The following is a 16,021-nucleotide window of genomic DNA, read 5'->3' on the forward strand; positions in this document are numbered from 1 at the left end:
TTGGACAAGTTAATCTTTCAGTGTCTTCATCTGTAAAATGAAGTATTAAAAATATCTATCTTAGCTGTTAACAGTCACAAGAAAAAAAAAGAGAAAAAAATAGTAGAAAAAAATACGGTTACAGGGTTATGGTGAGTTAAAATGATGTAATTCATATAAAATGTGTGGTGCTTATAGATAGTAAACACTGAATAAATAAAGGTTGTTAAATGTGAATTGAATGAATCTGCCTGATGACTTTTCAAAAGGGGAATCTCTATTCTTTTCCACCAACGTTAAATCCAAGGGAGGGTACTCCTTCCTCTTCTCTGGGAAGGTAGCCACGTTTCAGGTCTTCAGTCTCTGGCTTCTAGATATTACCAAGATTAAAAAATTTTGTCAATATTTTAAAAATGTTTAAAATGTTTCCCGATTTATACATGTCTTGAATATCTGCAGCCTGCTAGGGGTCAGAAGAAAACCCTGAATACTCTGTGTCGCTGTAGTTTTTGAAGTGAAACCTGATATTTCGTTATCAGGACAAGCATTAAAAACGCTATTGTAAGAGCCCACAATAATTGAAACCCCTAAATTAGGAGCTAAGTTATCTTAAGTTAGAGCAGACCAGCATTGGAACATATAGGTTGTAATAATCGTAGAATTCTATGTACTATTGTTTGCTTCACATAAAAAGAAATTAAATCAAGCACATTTTCTGATTCCCGGAAAAAGTCTCTTTCCCTTCCTTTTCTTCATTTCTCAGGTCAGACCCTCCAAATACTGTATTTTCAGAGTCTCAAAACCGAGACTGAAAGTAGCAGATTAAATTTGTTAGTAAATCATAACTGGAATATTCAACTATTTTCCAGTCCGCAAATAAATTTTCCTTCTTCATTTGGGGCAACAAAAACACTGTCTCCGACGAGGATGGGATTCGAACCCACGCGTGCAGAGCACAATGGATTAGCAGTCCATCGCCTTAACCACTCGGCCACCTCGTCCCAGAAGCCTGCTTCTTCCTGATAGCTATAGGGAGTAAAACTACGGGGGGATGTGACGCAATTTTATGGAAGCCGCCATTTTGTACGGAAGCCAAGGTCTGATCACTTCTATAACTAGCAATCGAAATAAGATGGCCGCTCTCGTAATGTGGAGGGGGCTGCATTGTGGAGAAGCAAAGGAAATTCAGTAGTAATTCAAATAAACTTGAAGGAAATAAAATTGGCAGAACGGCGAAGAAATTTGACTAAAGGAATCTTAGAAGTGGGGTTGGTCTGGAGTCAGGGGCGGAGCCAACGCGTAGAGCAGCTTTGCGCATGCGAATCGGCTAGGCGGTTAGATTTGAATATACTTCTCTGTGGCAGGCCGGGCGTTGTGAGGTGACGGCGAGAGGCGGCGGTGAGCTTGCCCCTCAGAGGAGCGTGCGGACCTCAAACAAGTCTGAACAGAGTTAGTCAAGCAGGCGGGCCGCGGTGGGTAAAGAGAGTGACCCTTTCGTTCTGGGCTCCTGGGAAGGTTTTGGGTTTTGTCTGAGCGCTCTAAGATCCCGCGGGGGGGAGGTAGGGGACGCTCCCTCAGCCAGGCGGCCTTGGGCGGCGCCAGGCCCAGAGTAGGCGCCTCCGCCCGGGTTGCTGGGCTCTTGCTTTCCTCACCTTGGCCTGCACATTGGGCTGCCTCCCTCCTCCCTAACACTTCTCCAGCCACACCTGGGCCCCTCGGGCCGGCTTGGGTTGTTTGTCCGTGGCTCTCTGGGCCGGGGGTGGGGGGGGGTGGTCCCCGGCCGCCCCGCCCTGCCATCTTCTGTCAGCGTTCGCGGACTCTTCCTCGCACCCCTGCCGCTCCTCCCCGGGGAGCTCGCGGCTGTTTGCATTTCTGACGTAAGCTTTTCTTGGCTATAAATGAAGTGACAGAAATAAGTGGTTTTAAAATTCTCGGCTCATCATGGTTTTTTGTTTTTGTTTTTCTGCAAGCGTGAAAGGAAATTTATTGAGAAAGGACAAGGTAGGGTTACAGAGCAAGAGATGGGTTCACAGAGCAAGATACGTTCGCCACAGACGACGAACGGACCCGTCTGTCGTAACTAAAGGGGTCATGGTGGTTTATTTGAGATGTCTGATCGGAGGACTAGCAGCACGCAAAAAAATTTTCGGTTTTCGGAAGGTGTAATAACATTAACAAATAAAGTCAATATTAGCACGCCACAAATTATTTTTTTTTAAATCTTCCTCTGTTCATTATTCAAGCTCAGGATTTAAGCTCCTTTTCTTGCTGTTTATTTAAATACTCGAGTTTGTGTGTGTGTCGGGGAGGAGAAGCATCCCCGATTGGAATTTTACTGGTAGCTTTATTAGGCGTTTACAGAGATAAAGGATGTGGACGAAGACCAAAGCAGAAGCTTATTCTAAATATTAAGATTAAAGTTTTCAGCTGAGTTGAATTGGACCAATCGAATTCCTTAGATGTTTATTGGGTTCTTATTTATTTATTTTGTGTGGGGGGGGGGATTGTTCTTTGTTTTGTGATAGGGCTGGGAGCAGATGATTCAGGGTCCCTAAACTAGAGAGGTTTACAATTCAGAAAGGGAAATGATTAATATACACAGATAACTGTAATACAAGACAGAATGTAAAGGATTATATGACCTTCTAAAGTAGTATGGGAGCACATAGAAGGGAGAGCTTATCTGATGCTTTTGGCAATGGAGACTAACGTACGGTTCATGGAGAAGGTGGTATTTGAAGTGGAACTTGGATGATTTACAGAGATGGGGAGTTAATATATTGTAAAGTTTTGATAATTAAAAGTTAAGTTCAAAGCAGTATAATTCTTGTTGACTATGTGAATGGCTGGAAATGTTTACGAGATGACAAATACGTGTAAATTGAGTAAAAATATTTGGAATTGCAGTAATGATGTGTTTGATGCTAAATAATAGACTGTACAAGATATTGACTATAGATGTTGATAATAAGACAGTACTGTCCAATAGAACTTTCTGTGATAATGGTGATGTTTTATATCTGTACTCCGACATGGTATCACATTAGCCACATGTGACTCCTGAGCACCTGAAATGTGGCTGTTGTGACCAAAGAAAAATTTTAGTTTCATCTTAATTTAAATATAAATACTGTGTTGGATAGCACAGGTCTAGTCTATATCATTAGACACTGGAAAATATTAACTCTAGATATTGGTAGTATAAATGCAGGAATGGGCAAAAAGCCAAATAGTAAATATTTCAGGCTTTGTGGGCTACATGATCACTCGCATTGTCTCTGTCACATATTCCTTGTTTTGTTGTTGTTTGTTTTCTACAACCCATTAAAAGTATATAAACCACTCTTAGTTCAAAGGCTGATTTGGCCATGTGGCAGTAGTTTGCAGATGTCTGGATTATTTAGACTAGTTGTTCCCAAACTTTCTTGGTTTGTGCCACCCATAGACCAAAAGAAATACCTACCAGTTCCATTTATTAAGTACAGTAGTTACGTCCAAACAACTTAATAAGTATTTATGTCCCAGACACTTAGTAGCCATTTGAAAACAATATATATAAATTGAAGGAAAAGATGATATTTTTTATTTTATTCCTAAATCACAATTTCTTACTAAGTGCATATGTATAACTGTTGGACACTGCACAACTTCTCGAAGCTTGGAATCAGTTTGTACACTGCCACTCTGATTTCCTGTACTAATTTAATTAAAAAGTGCTTACTTTTTATCATATCAACTGCCAAAAATCTAGCTTCACAATATGTTACTAAAACTAATGTAATGTGAATGGGTACTAGTTTGAGCTAGCAGTTCATACAATGCCTAAACATGTCGAGAATTGCTCTGTGGGCCAGGGGTGGGAGGATCGCTTAAGGTCAGGAGTTCAAGACCAGCCTGAGCAAGAGGGAGACTCCCCCCGCCCCTTCTCTACTAAAAATAGAAAAATTAGCCAGGCATTGTGGCCAGAGCCTGTAGTCTAAGTTGCTTGGGAGGCTGAGGTTGAAGATCTCTTGAACCCAGGAGTTGGAGGTTGCAGTGAGCTACTGCACCCTAGCTGGGGTGACAGAGTGAGACTCTGTCTCAATAAAGAAAAAGAAAAAAGAATTTCTCTGTGTCTCTCAAAAATTCAAAATATCTCAGGACACCTCTGTGAGTATGCTACAGCACCCTGGGTTCCAATCAGTAATCAGTCAATGGGGAACCAATCAATAGTCAGTCAATGTGGCAGTCATCAAGAGTTCAACCGTAACAGTGTTTTATTAATGAAGAAGCTTAATGTAAGAATCTGGGGTCTCCTATTAATATTTTTGTTGAAGGTGGAACTTATGTAATAGAATATTTTAAAAAGGGGGACTTCAGTAAGTTTCGAATCTTATCAGTTAATTAAGTGTCAGCTGGTCTGCAGATTGGACAGAAATGATGCTCAGTGACTATTTCAAACAGCAAAGATGTTTAGGTAATCTAGAGTTGGTAGTATTTAATATTTTTATTTGAGAATTTTGAATATGTGTACTGAATTTGAAAATATTTCCAGGGAGAAAAAAATATGCAAGTTGGTGATAATAAAGGTTTAAATAATTTTATTTTAATTACTAATTAAGCAAACATTTGTTGAGCTCCTATTTACAAAGCAATGCTAGGCTATAACAGTGAATATAAGAGATACCACCCCTATTCTCATAGAGTTTACTGTTGTGGCAAAGGTAGTTTGTGGAGGTAACAGGAATAATTAATTTACATAACAGATTTTTATTTTTTTTTACATGTATACACACACACATATATATACACACTCACTTTTTTCTTTTTTTTGGAGACAGAGTTGCACTTTGTCACCCGGGCTAGAGTGTGGTAGCATCATCATAGCTCACAGCAACCTCAAACTCCTGGGCTCAACTGATCCTCCTGCCTCAGCCTCCCAAGTAGCTGGGACTACAGGTGGATGCTACAACACTTGGCTAATTTTTTGTATTTTTTGTAGAGATGGGGGGGGGTCTCACTCTTGCCCAGGCTGGTCTCGAACTCCTGACCTCAAGCGATCCACCCGCCTCGGCCTCCGAGAGTGCTAGGATTACAGGCGTGAGCCATCATGCCTGGCCTACATAATAGATTTTTAAATTATAGTTGGGATAATGCTACAAAGAAGACATACACAGCGCTACAAAGAATGTTTTTCTTGTCTTTCTTGCCAAGAAAGAGTAGCAAATATAAACACATTGACTCAGGAAAGAACTCTGTGTGTGCAGTAATAGAAAGACTAGCATGGATAGCATAGTCAATGAGGAAGACTGTGGTATGAGATAAAGTATGAAGTCTCAGGGGCAAGCAGGGACTGGATCTTGTATAGCTTTGTAGGTCCTGGTGAAGAGTTTATTCTCAGTATGGTGGGAAGCCACTGAAGGGTTTTTAAATAGAAAATGTTTGTGTGGTTTTTTTCCCCCACCCCACCATGGTTTTTTCTTTCTTTCTTTCTTTCTTTTTTTTTTTTTTTTTTGAGACAGGGTCTACATTTTGTTGCCCAGGCTAGAGTGCCATGGAGTCAGCCTAGCTCACAGCAACCTGGAACTCCTGGGCTCAAGCTGTCCTCTTGCCTCAGCCTCTCAACTAGCTGGAACTACAGGCTCGTGCCACCACGCCCAGCTAATTTTTTCTACTTTTTGTGGGGGTGGGGAGGGTCTTGCTCTTGCTCAGACTGGTCTCGAACTCCTGAGCTCAAACCATTTGCCCATCTCGGCCTCCCAGAGTGCTAGGATTACAGGCGTGAGCTACCATGCCTAGCCCTGCTGATAGGCTTTAAGGCTGGGAAGTAGGAAATGGCTTAAATGTGATTTATGTTTTAAGAAAATAAACTCCCTGCTGTGTCGAGAAAAGATTGTGGGAGGATAAGAGTGAAAGCAGGGATACCAATGAGGTGGATATAGTATTCTACGTGAAAGATAATGGATTGAGGATATGTATTGGAAATAGAACTACTAAGACTTGATAATGGATTGACTAGAGGTAAATAGCTGTCATACTTGTTTGATTTCAGAGGAAAATTTTTCAAAGTTTAACCATTAAGTTGATGTTTGCAATTAGTTGTTTTTGTTTGTTTTATTTTGTTTTTTGTAAGACAAGAGTCTTACTCTATTGTCTGGGCTAAAGTGCAGTGGCATCATCATAGCTCACTGCAGCTTCAAACTCCTGGGCTCTTTCTTTAGCCTCCCAAGTAGCTAAGACTACAGATGCAACATCTCCCATGCCCCCCATACACAGCCAACCAGTTGTTCATTTCTGGAATAAAACCAACATAACCGTGATACATGACCCTTTTTACAAATGCTAGATTCTTTTTGCTAATGTTTTTTATTTTTTTATTTGTTATATTTTTTTTAGGCTGTTCAAGTGAATCTTTTTGCTACTATTTTATTTAGGATTTTAATACCTATGGTAATGAGATTGGCATGTAATCTTGCCTTGTATTGTATTCATCTGTTTGTGTGTGTGTATGCCATGGAAATGGTTTCAGGAAAGGGAGTTTAATTTTTATCTCCTATGGTGGGAAGACAGTTTAATGTCAAAAACTAGAAAAATAAAAAAAATGGCAATATACACAAGTTATCTAGATTAAATACAAAAATAATCAGCTAAAGGTAAAAGTGGCTGTTTTTGGGAAGGAGGATATTAGAGTGCAAGTTGCTGCTAGTTTAAAAAACAGCAATTTAACCAGTCTTATATAATCAACTCCTTGTACTGGTGTAAAAAGTTAAAATTAAAATTATTATTTTAAGGCCAGATGTGGTGGCTCACGCCTTGTAATCCTAGTACTCTGGGAGGTCGAGGCGGGTGGATTGTTTGAGCTCAGGAGTTTGAGACCAGCCTGAGCAAGAGCGAGACCCCGTCTCTACTAAAAAAAATAGAAAGAAATTATATGGACAGCAAAAAATATATATAGAAAAATTAGCCGGGCATAGTGACACATGCCTGTAGTCCCAGCTACTTGGGAGGCTAAGGCAGAAGGATTGCTTGAACCCAGGAGTTTGGGGTTGCTGTGAGCTAGGCTGACGCCACAGCACTCTAGCCTGGGCAACAGAGTGAGACTCTGTCTCAAAAAAAAAAAAAAATTATTTTAAGTAAATATGAATGTTATTTGTGAACAGGAGGTAAGTAAAACCAGAAGAATAGAAAAACATGTGGAGAAAGTGATCAAGGACAAAAGGAGAGGATCAGAGATCAAATTCTAAAAGATGCCCATAATTTTATCTACATTGACAGCTAATTGAGTTCAGTGATACTAAAAGTAAGCAGACTTTTATTTCAGTTTGAAGTTCAGGTTTAGTATAAAGTATTGCTCCTTAATTTTAAATCTACAAAGGCATTTTTTTCTTACCCAGAGGTTAGGTTCTAAAGTTAATGCATAAAGTGAAAATCTAATTTAGTTATAGGGAGGCAGGAACTGAGACCAATTGAGGAAATTTCATGTTATGCCTCTTATTTCTCTGTTTCTAGGGCAAATATTCACTGAGTGGAATTTCAAACATAATCAGCTGTACTATTTAAAGTGTTATTTGTAAATCTTAAATTTTTTTGCTGAGTACTTATAGTTGAATTTTCCTAAAATATGCACATAATGAAAATCCACTGTATTTAGATAACTAATTGACTCCCATTTTGGGATTGAATTATTATTTAATCCATAAGCTTTTATAAGTTAGGCCAAATTTTTATTTGAATCAGTAAAGTTCATATTATCCAGATGAGAGTTAGTCACTGATTTTAAGTGTGAAAATTTTCCAGAAGTATTAATTATAACAGGAGTGGCTTAAAATGTCTGGTTTTATATCCATGTAATGTAGTTTTTTCCTTCCTGTTTTTGATGTTCCCTCAGAAAGTAACCCTAAAGTCACATCTGTACTCTTAATCTCATCATAGATTGTAATTTCCCTTCCTTTTTTCTCACTTTCTAATATTGTGTATTTGTTACAGAAAAAAAATTTTCTTCAGAAATGGATGGGGTGTCTTCAGAGACTAATGAAGAAAAGTAAGTTCATTTAATGCAGCTAGAAATGTTATACTCTAACAGAGAAAGATATTCTTTCAACTAGTAAGCGCTATCCATAACTTCTGAAATCTTTTTCCATTTTGTTCCTGGGAGAAGAAATAAGTGTTACAAAGCCATAGCTTTCATTGCCATATATTTATATAAACTCATCCACAGTCAAAACTGAGAGGGACTTTACCACTTCCCATCTCTTCAATTTAAGGATAGGAATATTTAGGTGCGGGAAGATGAAGTGATTTGTCTAAAATTGGCATCACAAATTAGTGGCCTGTTTGTAGCCTACAGACATAATGTTTTTGGCTTACACATGATGCTTTTGTTTTTGTTTTTGTTTTTAGAGATAAGGTCCTGCTATATTGCCCAGGCAGGACTTGTACTCCTGGGCTCAAGGTATCCCCCTGTCTTAGCCTCTGAATAGCTGGGACTACAGAAATGCACCACCACACTGGCTTTGGCCTACATGTGTGGGTTTTTTTTTCTTTTTTTTTTTTTGAGACAGAGTCTCGCTTTGTTGCCTGGGCTAGAGTGAGTGCCGTGGCGTCAGCCTAGCTCACAGCAACCTCAAACTCCTGGGCTTAAGCGATCCTACTGCCTCAGCCTCCCGAGTAGCTGGGACTACAGGCATGCGCCACCATGCCCGGCTAATTTTTTCTATATATACTTTTAGTTGTCCAGATAATTTATTTCTATTTTTTTTTAGTAGAGACGGGGTCTCGCTCAGGCTGGTCTCGAACTCTTGACCTCGAGCGATCCACCCGCCTCGGCCTCCCAGAGGGCTAGGATTACAGGCGTGAGCCACCGTGGCCGGCCTACATGTGTTTTTTAAGTTTTGAATTAGTTACCAAAATTTCAAAATCTTAAGATTTCATCCAACAATTGGATTTTCAGCTCCTCTTAAAGAATCAAGTGTGGCAACAATGGGCTCGTATTCTTGTTTGATAATAACTAACCAGAGCAAAGTAATGACTTTGGCCGTTAAATGAAGCAAGAATTCTCCAGGTCATCACAGTCTCAACATGACCTATTTTTCTTACATCTAACAAATTATCTGTTTGGCCTCATGGGCATTTGAATTTTCAAAACCTAATCTAAAACACAGTAGTAAAACTAAAACTGGAGTTTCTTGATTTATTGCCCATTTATCTTATTATTGTACTTCTATAAATATGTGAATTATGTTGTACGATTGTTATTCGAGAGATAGACTTGTAGTACACAGTATGTATTTTAAAACACTGAATTTCAATACTGAGTTTAAACTCATAAGTTTTGCTGGCCAGAGTGCTAAATGAAAGTGATGGCCAGTTTAAAGGAATGTAAGGGATGCTATGATGATGGCTTTTGAAAATTTGGTCTTTTGCCAATATGTACATGATTTTCTTTTCCTTTTTCAGTGACAATATAGAGAGACCTGTTAGAAGACGACATTCTTCAGTAAGAAAGACATACTTAAATTAATATTTGTTACCTTTTATTGAATAACTGTATATCACAGTAACTTTGTGGCTTTACCATCCCACCCCCACTGGTTTCCTATTGCTCTGTGGATAAAGACTCAAATAATTAACCTGGTTATACAATTGTGTAAATATACTAAAATTCATATTTTATTAATTTTATGATTTTACATTATACTTTAATAAAGATGTTCAAAAAATATATTTAACCTGGTGTACAAAGCTGTTGCAAGAGACAAAAATCCAATCCAAACTGATTTAAGTACAAAATGTATTAGGTTATGATACTAAAAAATCCAAAGATAGGGATGGATTTAGGCACAACTTACTGACCAGAGGTTCCAGTAATGTCACCAGTTCTAGGATTTAGTTTCTCTTTTTTTTTGCCTGCTTATGTTAATCTCTGTCAGCAGATAAACTTTCTTCCTGGGATTACTGTGGTATATCTAGATCTTCCTACTTCAAGTTCAAGTCCTACGTGAAGAATAGTATTTGTTTGCTCAAGATAGAAAAGATTCAGAATTGAATCTTGTTGGCTCAATTATCCTGATACGGGTCAAGTCCTCATTCCTGAACCAATCATTATTGATAAGAGAATATCAGATTGTTCTAGACAGGGCTACATGTTGTACCCTAGAGTTGGTGTAGAGCAGAGGTGGGGAACCTTTTCATGTTGGAAGCCTTCATTAATTTAGCTGTAATAAAATAAGGCCGCATTCAAGAAGAAACTTTAATTAAATATACTTAAAAATGTACATTATTTTATAAAAATCTAATTCTATGTACTTTATAATTTCAAAAAATGAAAATTATTTGTTAATTTTAAAGTTAACTAACATTTTAATGACTCTGTTTTATCTGCTTTTTGTTAGAAAGCATTTGAATATTTGGTTGCAGCATGGAAGTCTGCAGTTTCAGTTGATCCTCTAAATGGATATCAGTTTGTGGCCTTAAGGATGTCTTTTATTTTTTTGAGACAGAATCTCACTCTGTTGCCCAGGCTAGACTGCCGTGGCGTCAGCCTAGCTCACAGCAACCTCAAACTCCTAGGCTTAAGGGATCCTACTGCCTCAACCTCCTGAGTAGCTGGGACTACAGGCATGTGCCACCACGCCCAGCTAATTTTTTCTATATATATATTTTTAGTTGGCCAGGTAATTTCTTTCTATTTTTAGTAGAGACAGAGTCTTGCTCTTGCTCAGGCTGGTCTCAAACTCCTGACCTCAAGTGATCCTCCCGCCTCGGCCTCCCAGAGTGCTAGGATTACAGGCGTGAGCCATCGCGCCCGGCCCTTAAGGGCGTCTTGATTTGGGTCAGATAGTAGAATGTAGATTTGCAGCAGTAAGTGGTTGAAAAGCAAGAAAGTATTTTTCAGGCATGTTGCCAAAGACATGGATATTCTATTACATTTTTCCATATTTCAATTGGATCTTTCTTAGCATCAAACAATAACTTCAAATTGTCATCTGTTGAGAGCTCAATCAATTCCATCTGTCATTCTTTAGGTGCCTTGGTGATATCAACTAGTTGAGGCTGAAATGCTAATTTGAGTGTGATGTCATGATTCTCAAAGGCAGTGAAACTTTCATTATAATCTTGAATTCATAGGTCTATAACAGCTATGTATTCTTCAAATGATTTCCATATATCACCCTGCTCATCAGTGACCTTTGCTAACTGGAGAAAATGTTCATCTGAAATTTCCTTTTGAAGAAGTGTTTTGAAAAAAACTTAGCTTTTTTTCAAAATGTTTGGATTTTTTGCCACATATCATATACAGACTTAGTTTTACCTTGCCAAGAAATATTCAGATTGTTTTGATTTGACATGCTATCACACAGAAATGCTGCATTACTGTAGAAATCTTCTTTGAATAATTCACATTGCTAATTCTGTTCTTGATAAAATTTGACTGTTCTGGCAGAAATAAAATTTTGGCTAATACCTGTGCTTGTGATAGCCAACACACTTTACGATCATAAGGCAAATTCACATTGAATACCTCATCCTTCAACTCTAGCATGTTAAGAATATAGTTAACAGGCCAGGCGCGGTGGCTCACGTCTGTAATCCTAGCACTCTGGGAGGCTGAGGCGGGTGGATCATTTGAGCTCCGGAGTTCATGACCAGCCTGAGCAAGAGTGAGACCCTGTCTCTACTAGAAAAATAGAAATTAGCTGGACAACTAAAAATATATTAAAAAAAATTAGCTGGACATGGTGGCAAATACCTGTAGTCCCAGCTACTCAGAGCCTGAGGCAGGAGGATTGGATTGTTTGAGCCCAGGAGTTTGAGGTTGCTGTGAGCTAGGCTGATGCCACTGCACTCTAGCCCGGGCAACGGAGTGAGACTCTGTCTCAAAAAAAAAAGAATATAGTTAACAATTGTTAACTTGTTGCAAAGTGTCACTTAAAATAGTAACTTTAGCACAGAGGTTTTTTTTTAAGATGTGAAGAAAAAAAATTTTAATTAAAAAAATGGAAAATAATTTAACACACTTCCATATAAGGCAAATCATTTAGCAGACATTTAATTCTAGTACAGAGATTTTGCTGATGCAAGATACATTGAAAAGAAATGAAAATATCTGGATCTGTTAATACTTTTGTTTTTTGAGACAGAGTCTTGCTCTGTTGCCCCAGCTAGAGTGCAGTGGCATCATCATAGCTCACTGCAACCTCAAACTCCTGGGCTCAAGCAATCCTCCTGCCTCAGCCTATCAGGTAGCTGGGACTACAGGCGCACACCACATGGCAATTTTTCTATTTTTAGTAGAGACAGAGTCTCCTTCTTGCTCAGGCTGGTCTTGAACTCCTAAGCTAAAGCAATCCTCCCACCTTGGGCTCCCAGAGTGCTAGTATTACAGGCATGAGCCACTGTGCTTGGCCAGTTATTAATACTTTTTTTATCTGTGCAATAAACCCTTCATGTTTCCCTGTCATGGAGGGTACACTGTCTGCACAAGCACCCACTAAATGTACCAAATTCAGTCCAACTTCACATTAATCCTGAAAGTTGTTGAAGGTATCTGTTCCCTGTGTTCTGTTCACAAGAGTGCTCAAAGAGGGTAACTCTTCACAGCAAAGAAAATCTTCTGTTACGACCCAAATGAAGAAGTATAAAACCTGCACCAAGTCAGTAGTATCAGTTGATTCATCCAAAGCGATTGAATAGTATATATTTTCCTTTTGAAGTACTGCATGAAGTTGTTCTCTTAAGTTGAAGGCTAATTCATGCTGCCCATCAGTTATGGTTCTTTTTTTTTTTTTTTTGAGACAGAGTCTCAAACCCGGACTAGAGTGAGTGCCGTGGCGTCAGCCTAGCTCACAGCAACCTCAAACTCCTGGGCTCAAGCAATCCTTCTGCCTCAGCCTCCCGAGTAGTTGGGACTACAGGCATGTGCCACCATGCCCGGCTAATTTTTTCTATATATATTTTTAGTTGTCTGTATAATTTCTTTCTATTTTTAGTAGAGACGGAGGCCTCACTCTTGCTCAAGCTGGTCTAGAACTCCTGACCTCGAGCGATCCACCCGCTTCAGTCTCCCAGAGTGCTAGGATTACAGGCGTGAGCCACCGCGCCCGGCCAGTTGTGGTTCTTGAAAGAGGCAGTTGTTTGTACGTTGAAATATTATTGGCGTCTAAGCATCCTACGACTTCGACAATGCATTCTTTCACAATTTCTACATCATTGAATGGCTTCCGTTTTTTCCCCAAGTATATAAGCTACTTTATAAGTTGCTTCAGTGGCATGATTTCCAGGTCTTATTGCTGCTTGAAAGAATTGTCTTTGCTTTTGCTTTTCATCTTTTATTAATAATTTCTACAATACAACCTTTTGTGCCACTCCCTCTAATTTAAAATATTTGTGGTCTTTATGAGTGTTAAAATGCTGATGAGTATTGAATTTCTTTAATGTTGATATTGCAGTATCACAAAGCAAACAAATCATCTAATCTTTAGCAGAAACAAGATAATATTTGAATTCTAAATCCTCATTGAAAAAAAATCTGTTTTCTTCCTTCAGCGTTCTCTTGGTCTTCTTTGATATGATGGGCTGTTAAGCAGACAGAATTAAAAAATATGTCGAGCTGTGCAACTATTCACAAATTCTACTTCAAAAAAAACACAGTGCACTGTTGTCAAAAGCTGATAACAGACTGGCATACTTGACCTCCATAAACTCTCAACAACCAGCTTCATGCAGTAGTAGTGCCCGTTAGGCAGGGAAGTTAGAACTAAATCATGAGCATAAAAGCTATCAATTTAGCCCTCTGGTTTACTAATGTTCTAATTATGCCGGTCAATCTGGGAAGATTATTTCATTGAAACTTATTTTATTTTTTTGAATTTTAAATATATCTGTTTTAAAAACAAAATAAAAATATAAAAGACAAACAAAAATGTATTAATAAAAATAATAGGATTTGTTCTGTAAAATTCGGATTCAGTCAAAAGACGGCACGTAAGGACCTAGAAGGCCGCATGTGGACTTAAGGCTGCAGATTCCCCACCCCTGGTGGAGAGCTTCACTCAGACCATATGGGATGAGAGTAGGTAAATTAAGTGGGGAAGGTGGAGAGGTAGAAAGGAATAGATGTGAAATCTTTAAATCTGCCACATGGTATAGCACTGAGCAGTAGGAATTTGAGGAATTTCAGAGGTTTTTATAGAAATTTTAGCTTTCTACTCATGGTATAACTTGAAATAAACTGATTCTTACTAGATACGCCAGATCTTAAAAACATCTAATCATTACCTCTAGATTTTGAAACCTCCAAGGAGTCCTCTCCAGGACCTCAGAGGTGGGAATGAAACAGTTCAGGTAAGTCCCTAGTGCAAATGCTTTATAGATAACTATTTTCAGTGATTTTTTTTAATAGTTAGGAACTTTATATAAAGAGAAAACATCATAAATGATTCCTAACTGAATGTGTGCACAATGGCCTTTAGATTAAAATCCAAACAACTGACATCTTCTGAGCTTGTGGGGGTTGACCCATTCCTTCTCTGAAATGTACTAAAAAAGAAAAGTAAAAAGCATCCAAACAATTGAATGTGCTGACATGCATAATATTTAACCTCTATTTAATTTTTTAGCCTTCTTTCTTACCACTTTCATACATGTAGCCCACCATTCAGAATTGCTTACTATTCTCCAAACAAGATATGCACTATTCAGCCTGTAAGTTTTGGTTTTTTGTTTGTTTTGAGACAGGGTCTAACTCTGTCACCCAGGTTGGAGTGCAGTGGCGTCATCACAGCTCACTGCAACCTCAAACTCCTGGGCTCAAGGGATCCTCCTGCCTCAGCCTTCCTAGTAGCTGGGACTACAGGTGTGCGCTGCCATGCCCAGCTAATTTTTTGTAGAGACGGTTCTTGCTATGTTGCCCAGGCTGGCCTGGAACTCCTGGCCTCAGGTGATCCTGCCACCTTTGGCCTCCCAAAGTGCTGGGATTACAAGTATGAGCCACTACGCCCAGCCAGTGAGCCTGCACGTATTTTTATATGCTCTTCCCTCTATCTAGGTAGCTAGTCCCTCATTCTTTTTTCTCCTATCATTTTATGAAAAATTTTTTCAAACATACCAAAAAGTAGAAAGAATTTTACAGTGAGTGTTCATATATTCATCACCTAGATTCTATAATTTACATTTTTTCATATTTGCTTTATCATAAATCTGTAGCCCTCTTCTTCCTTTTTTTTTTTTTTTTTTTTGAGACAGGGTCTGGCTCTGTCACCCGGGCTAGAGTGCAGTGGCATCAGCCTAGCTCACAGCAACCTCAAACTCCTGGGCTCAAGCAATCCTCCTGCCTCAGCTTCCCAAGTAGCTGGGACTATTGGTGTAAGCCACTGTGCCTGGCCAGCCCTCTTCTTTATTTAGTTAATTCCTGTTTGTCCTTCAAGACTCAACTTTGGTATCACCTCTCTCAGAAAGTCATCCCTTAACAGCTTCTATTGTAACTGTTAATACTTACTTCTGTCCATTGTAAATTCAGAACTCTCTGAGAGCAAGAATTTTATCATGTGTTTTGTATTTATTGTGTCTGGTATATACTTGGCTTTTAGTACATTTTGTTGATTGTTGAAATGCATATAGTTTTGGAGACATAATTTTGCCTTCTTTTTTTTTTCTTTTTTTTAATTACGTCCTCTAGAACAAGAAGAATGGAGACATAATTTTGGCCTCTCTAATCTTTCTGTTTCTCAAACACATCGAGCTTTTTCCTGCTTCAGGACCTCTGCACATATTCTGCCTAGACTCAACTCTCCTTTATTCAACTCTTGTCTGGCTAACTTCTAACTAATTATTCATGTCACAACTTAAATGGACTTCCTCAAAGAAGTCTTCCCTGATTCTAAGGTTAAATACATCTTTTATGGAGTTTTCCTTCATAACACTTCTCATGCTTTGAATTTTATATTTGTGTTAATTTTTGTTTTGATATCTTAATCTATTCTCCAGTAGAGTCGGGACTGTGTCTGTTTCCTTTACCACTATTTTTCCATCACCCAGCACAGGATCTGGTATGGGTGTATTTATG

At 38.7% G+C, this 16,021-nt stretch overlaps 1 protein-coding gene and 1 non-coding gene across 2 annotated transcripts in view; one reads left to right on the forward strand and one right to left on the reverse strand.

Annotated features, from left to right (window-relative positions):
* Positions 1 to 898: 898 nt before the first annotated feature.
* TRNAS-GCU lies at positions 899 to 980 on the reverse strand. The gene has a single exon. It is a non-coding gene; the product is annotated as a tRNA-Ser (tRNA).
* A 322-nt stretch (positions 981 to 1,302) lies between these two features.
* KNL1 (kinetochore scaffold 1) overlaps positions 1,303 to 16,021 on the forward strand; it is a 57,949-nt gene continuing 43,230 nt past the window's right edge. The window contains exons 1-4 of the mRNA XM_045534654.1: positions 1,303 to 1,451; positions 7,945 to 7,999; positions 9,415 to 9,454; positions 14,242 to 14,301. Of these exons, the coding sequence (XP_045390610.1) occupies positions 7,965 to 7,999; positions 9,415 to 9,454; positions 14,242 to 14,301 (135 nt within the window). The 5' untranslated portion in view covers positions 1,303 to 1,451; positions 7,945 to 7,964. The remainder of the gene's footprint in view (positions 1,452 to 7,944; positions 8,000 to 9,414; positions 9,455 to 14,241; positions 14,302 to 16,021) is intronic.

This window comes from Lemur catta, chromosome 1, assembly GCF_020740605.2.
Source record: "Lemur catta isolate mLemCat1 chromosome 1, mLemCat1.pri, whole genome shotgun sequence".
Classification (NCBI taxonomy): Eukaryota; Metazoa; Chordata; class Mammalia; order Primates; family Lemuridae; genus Lemur; species Lemur catta.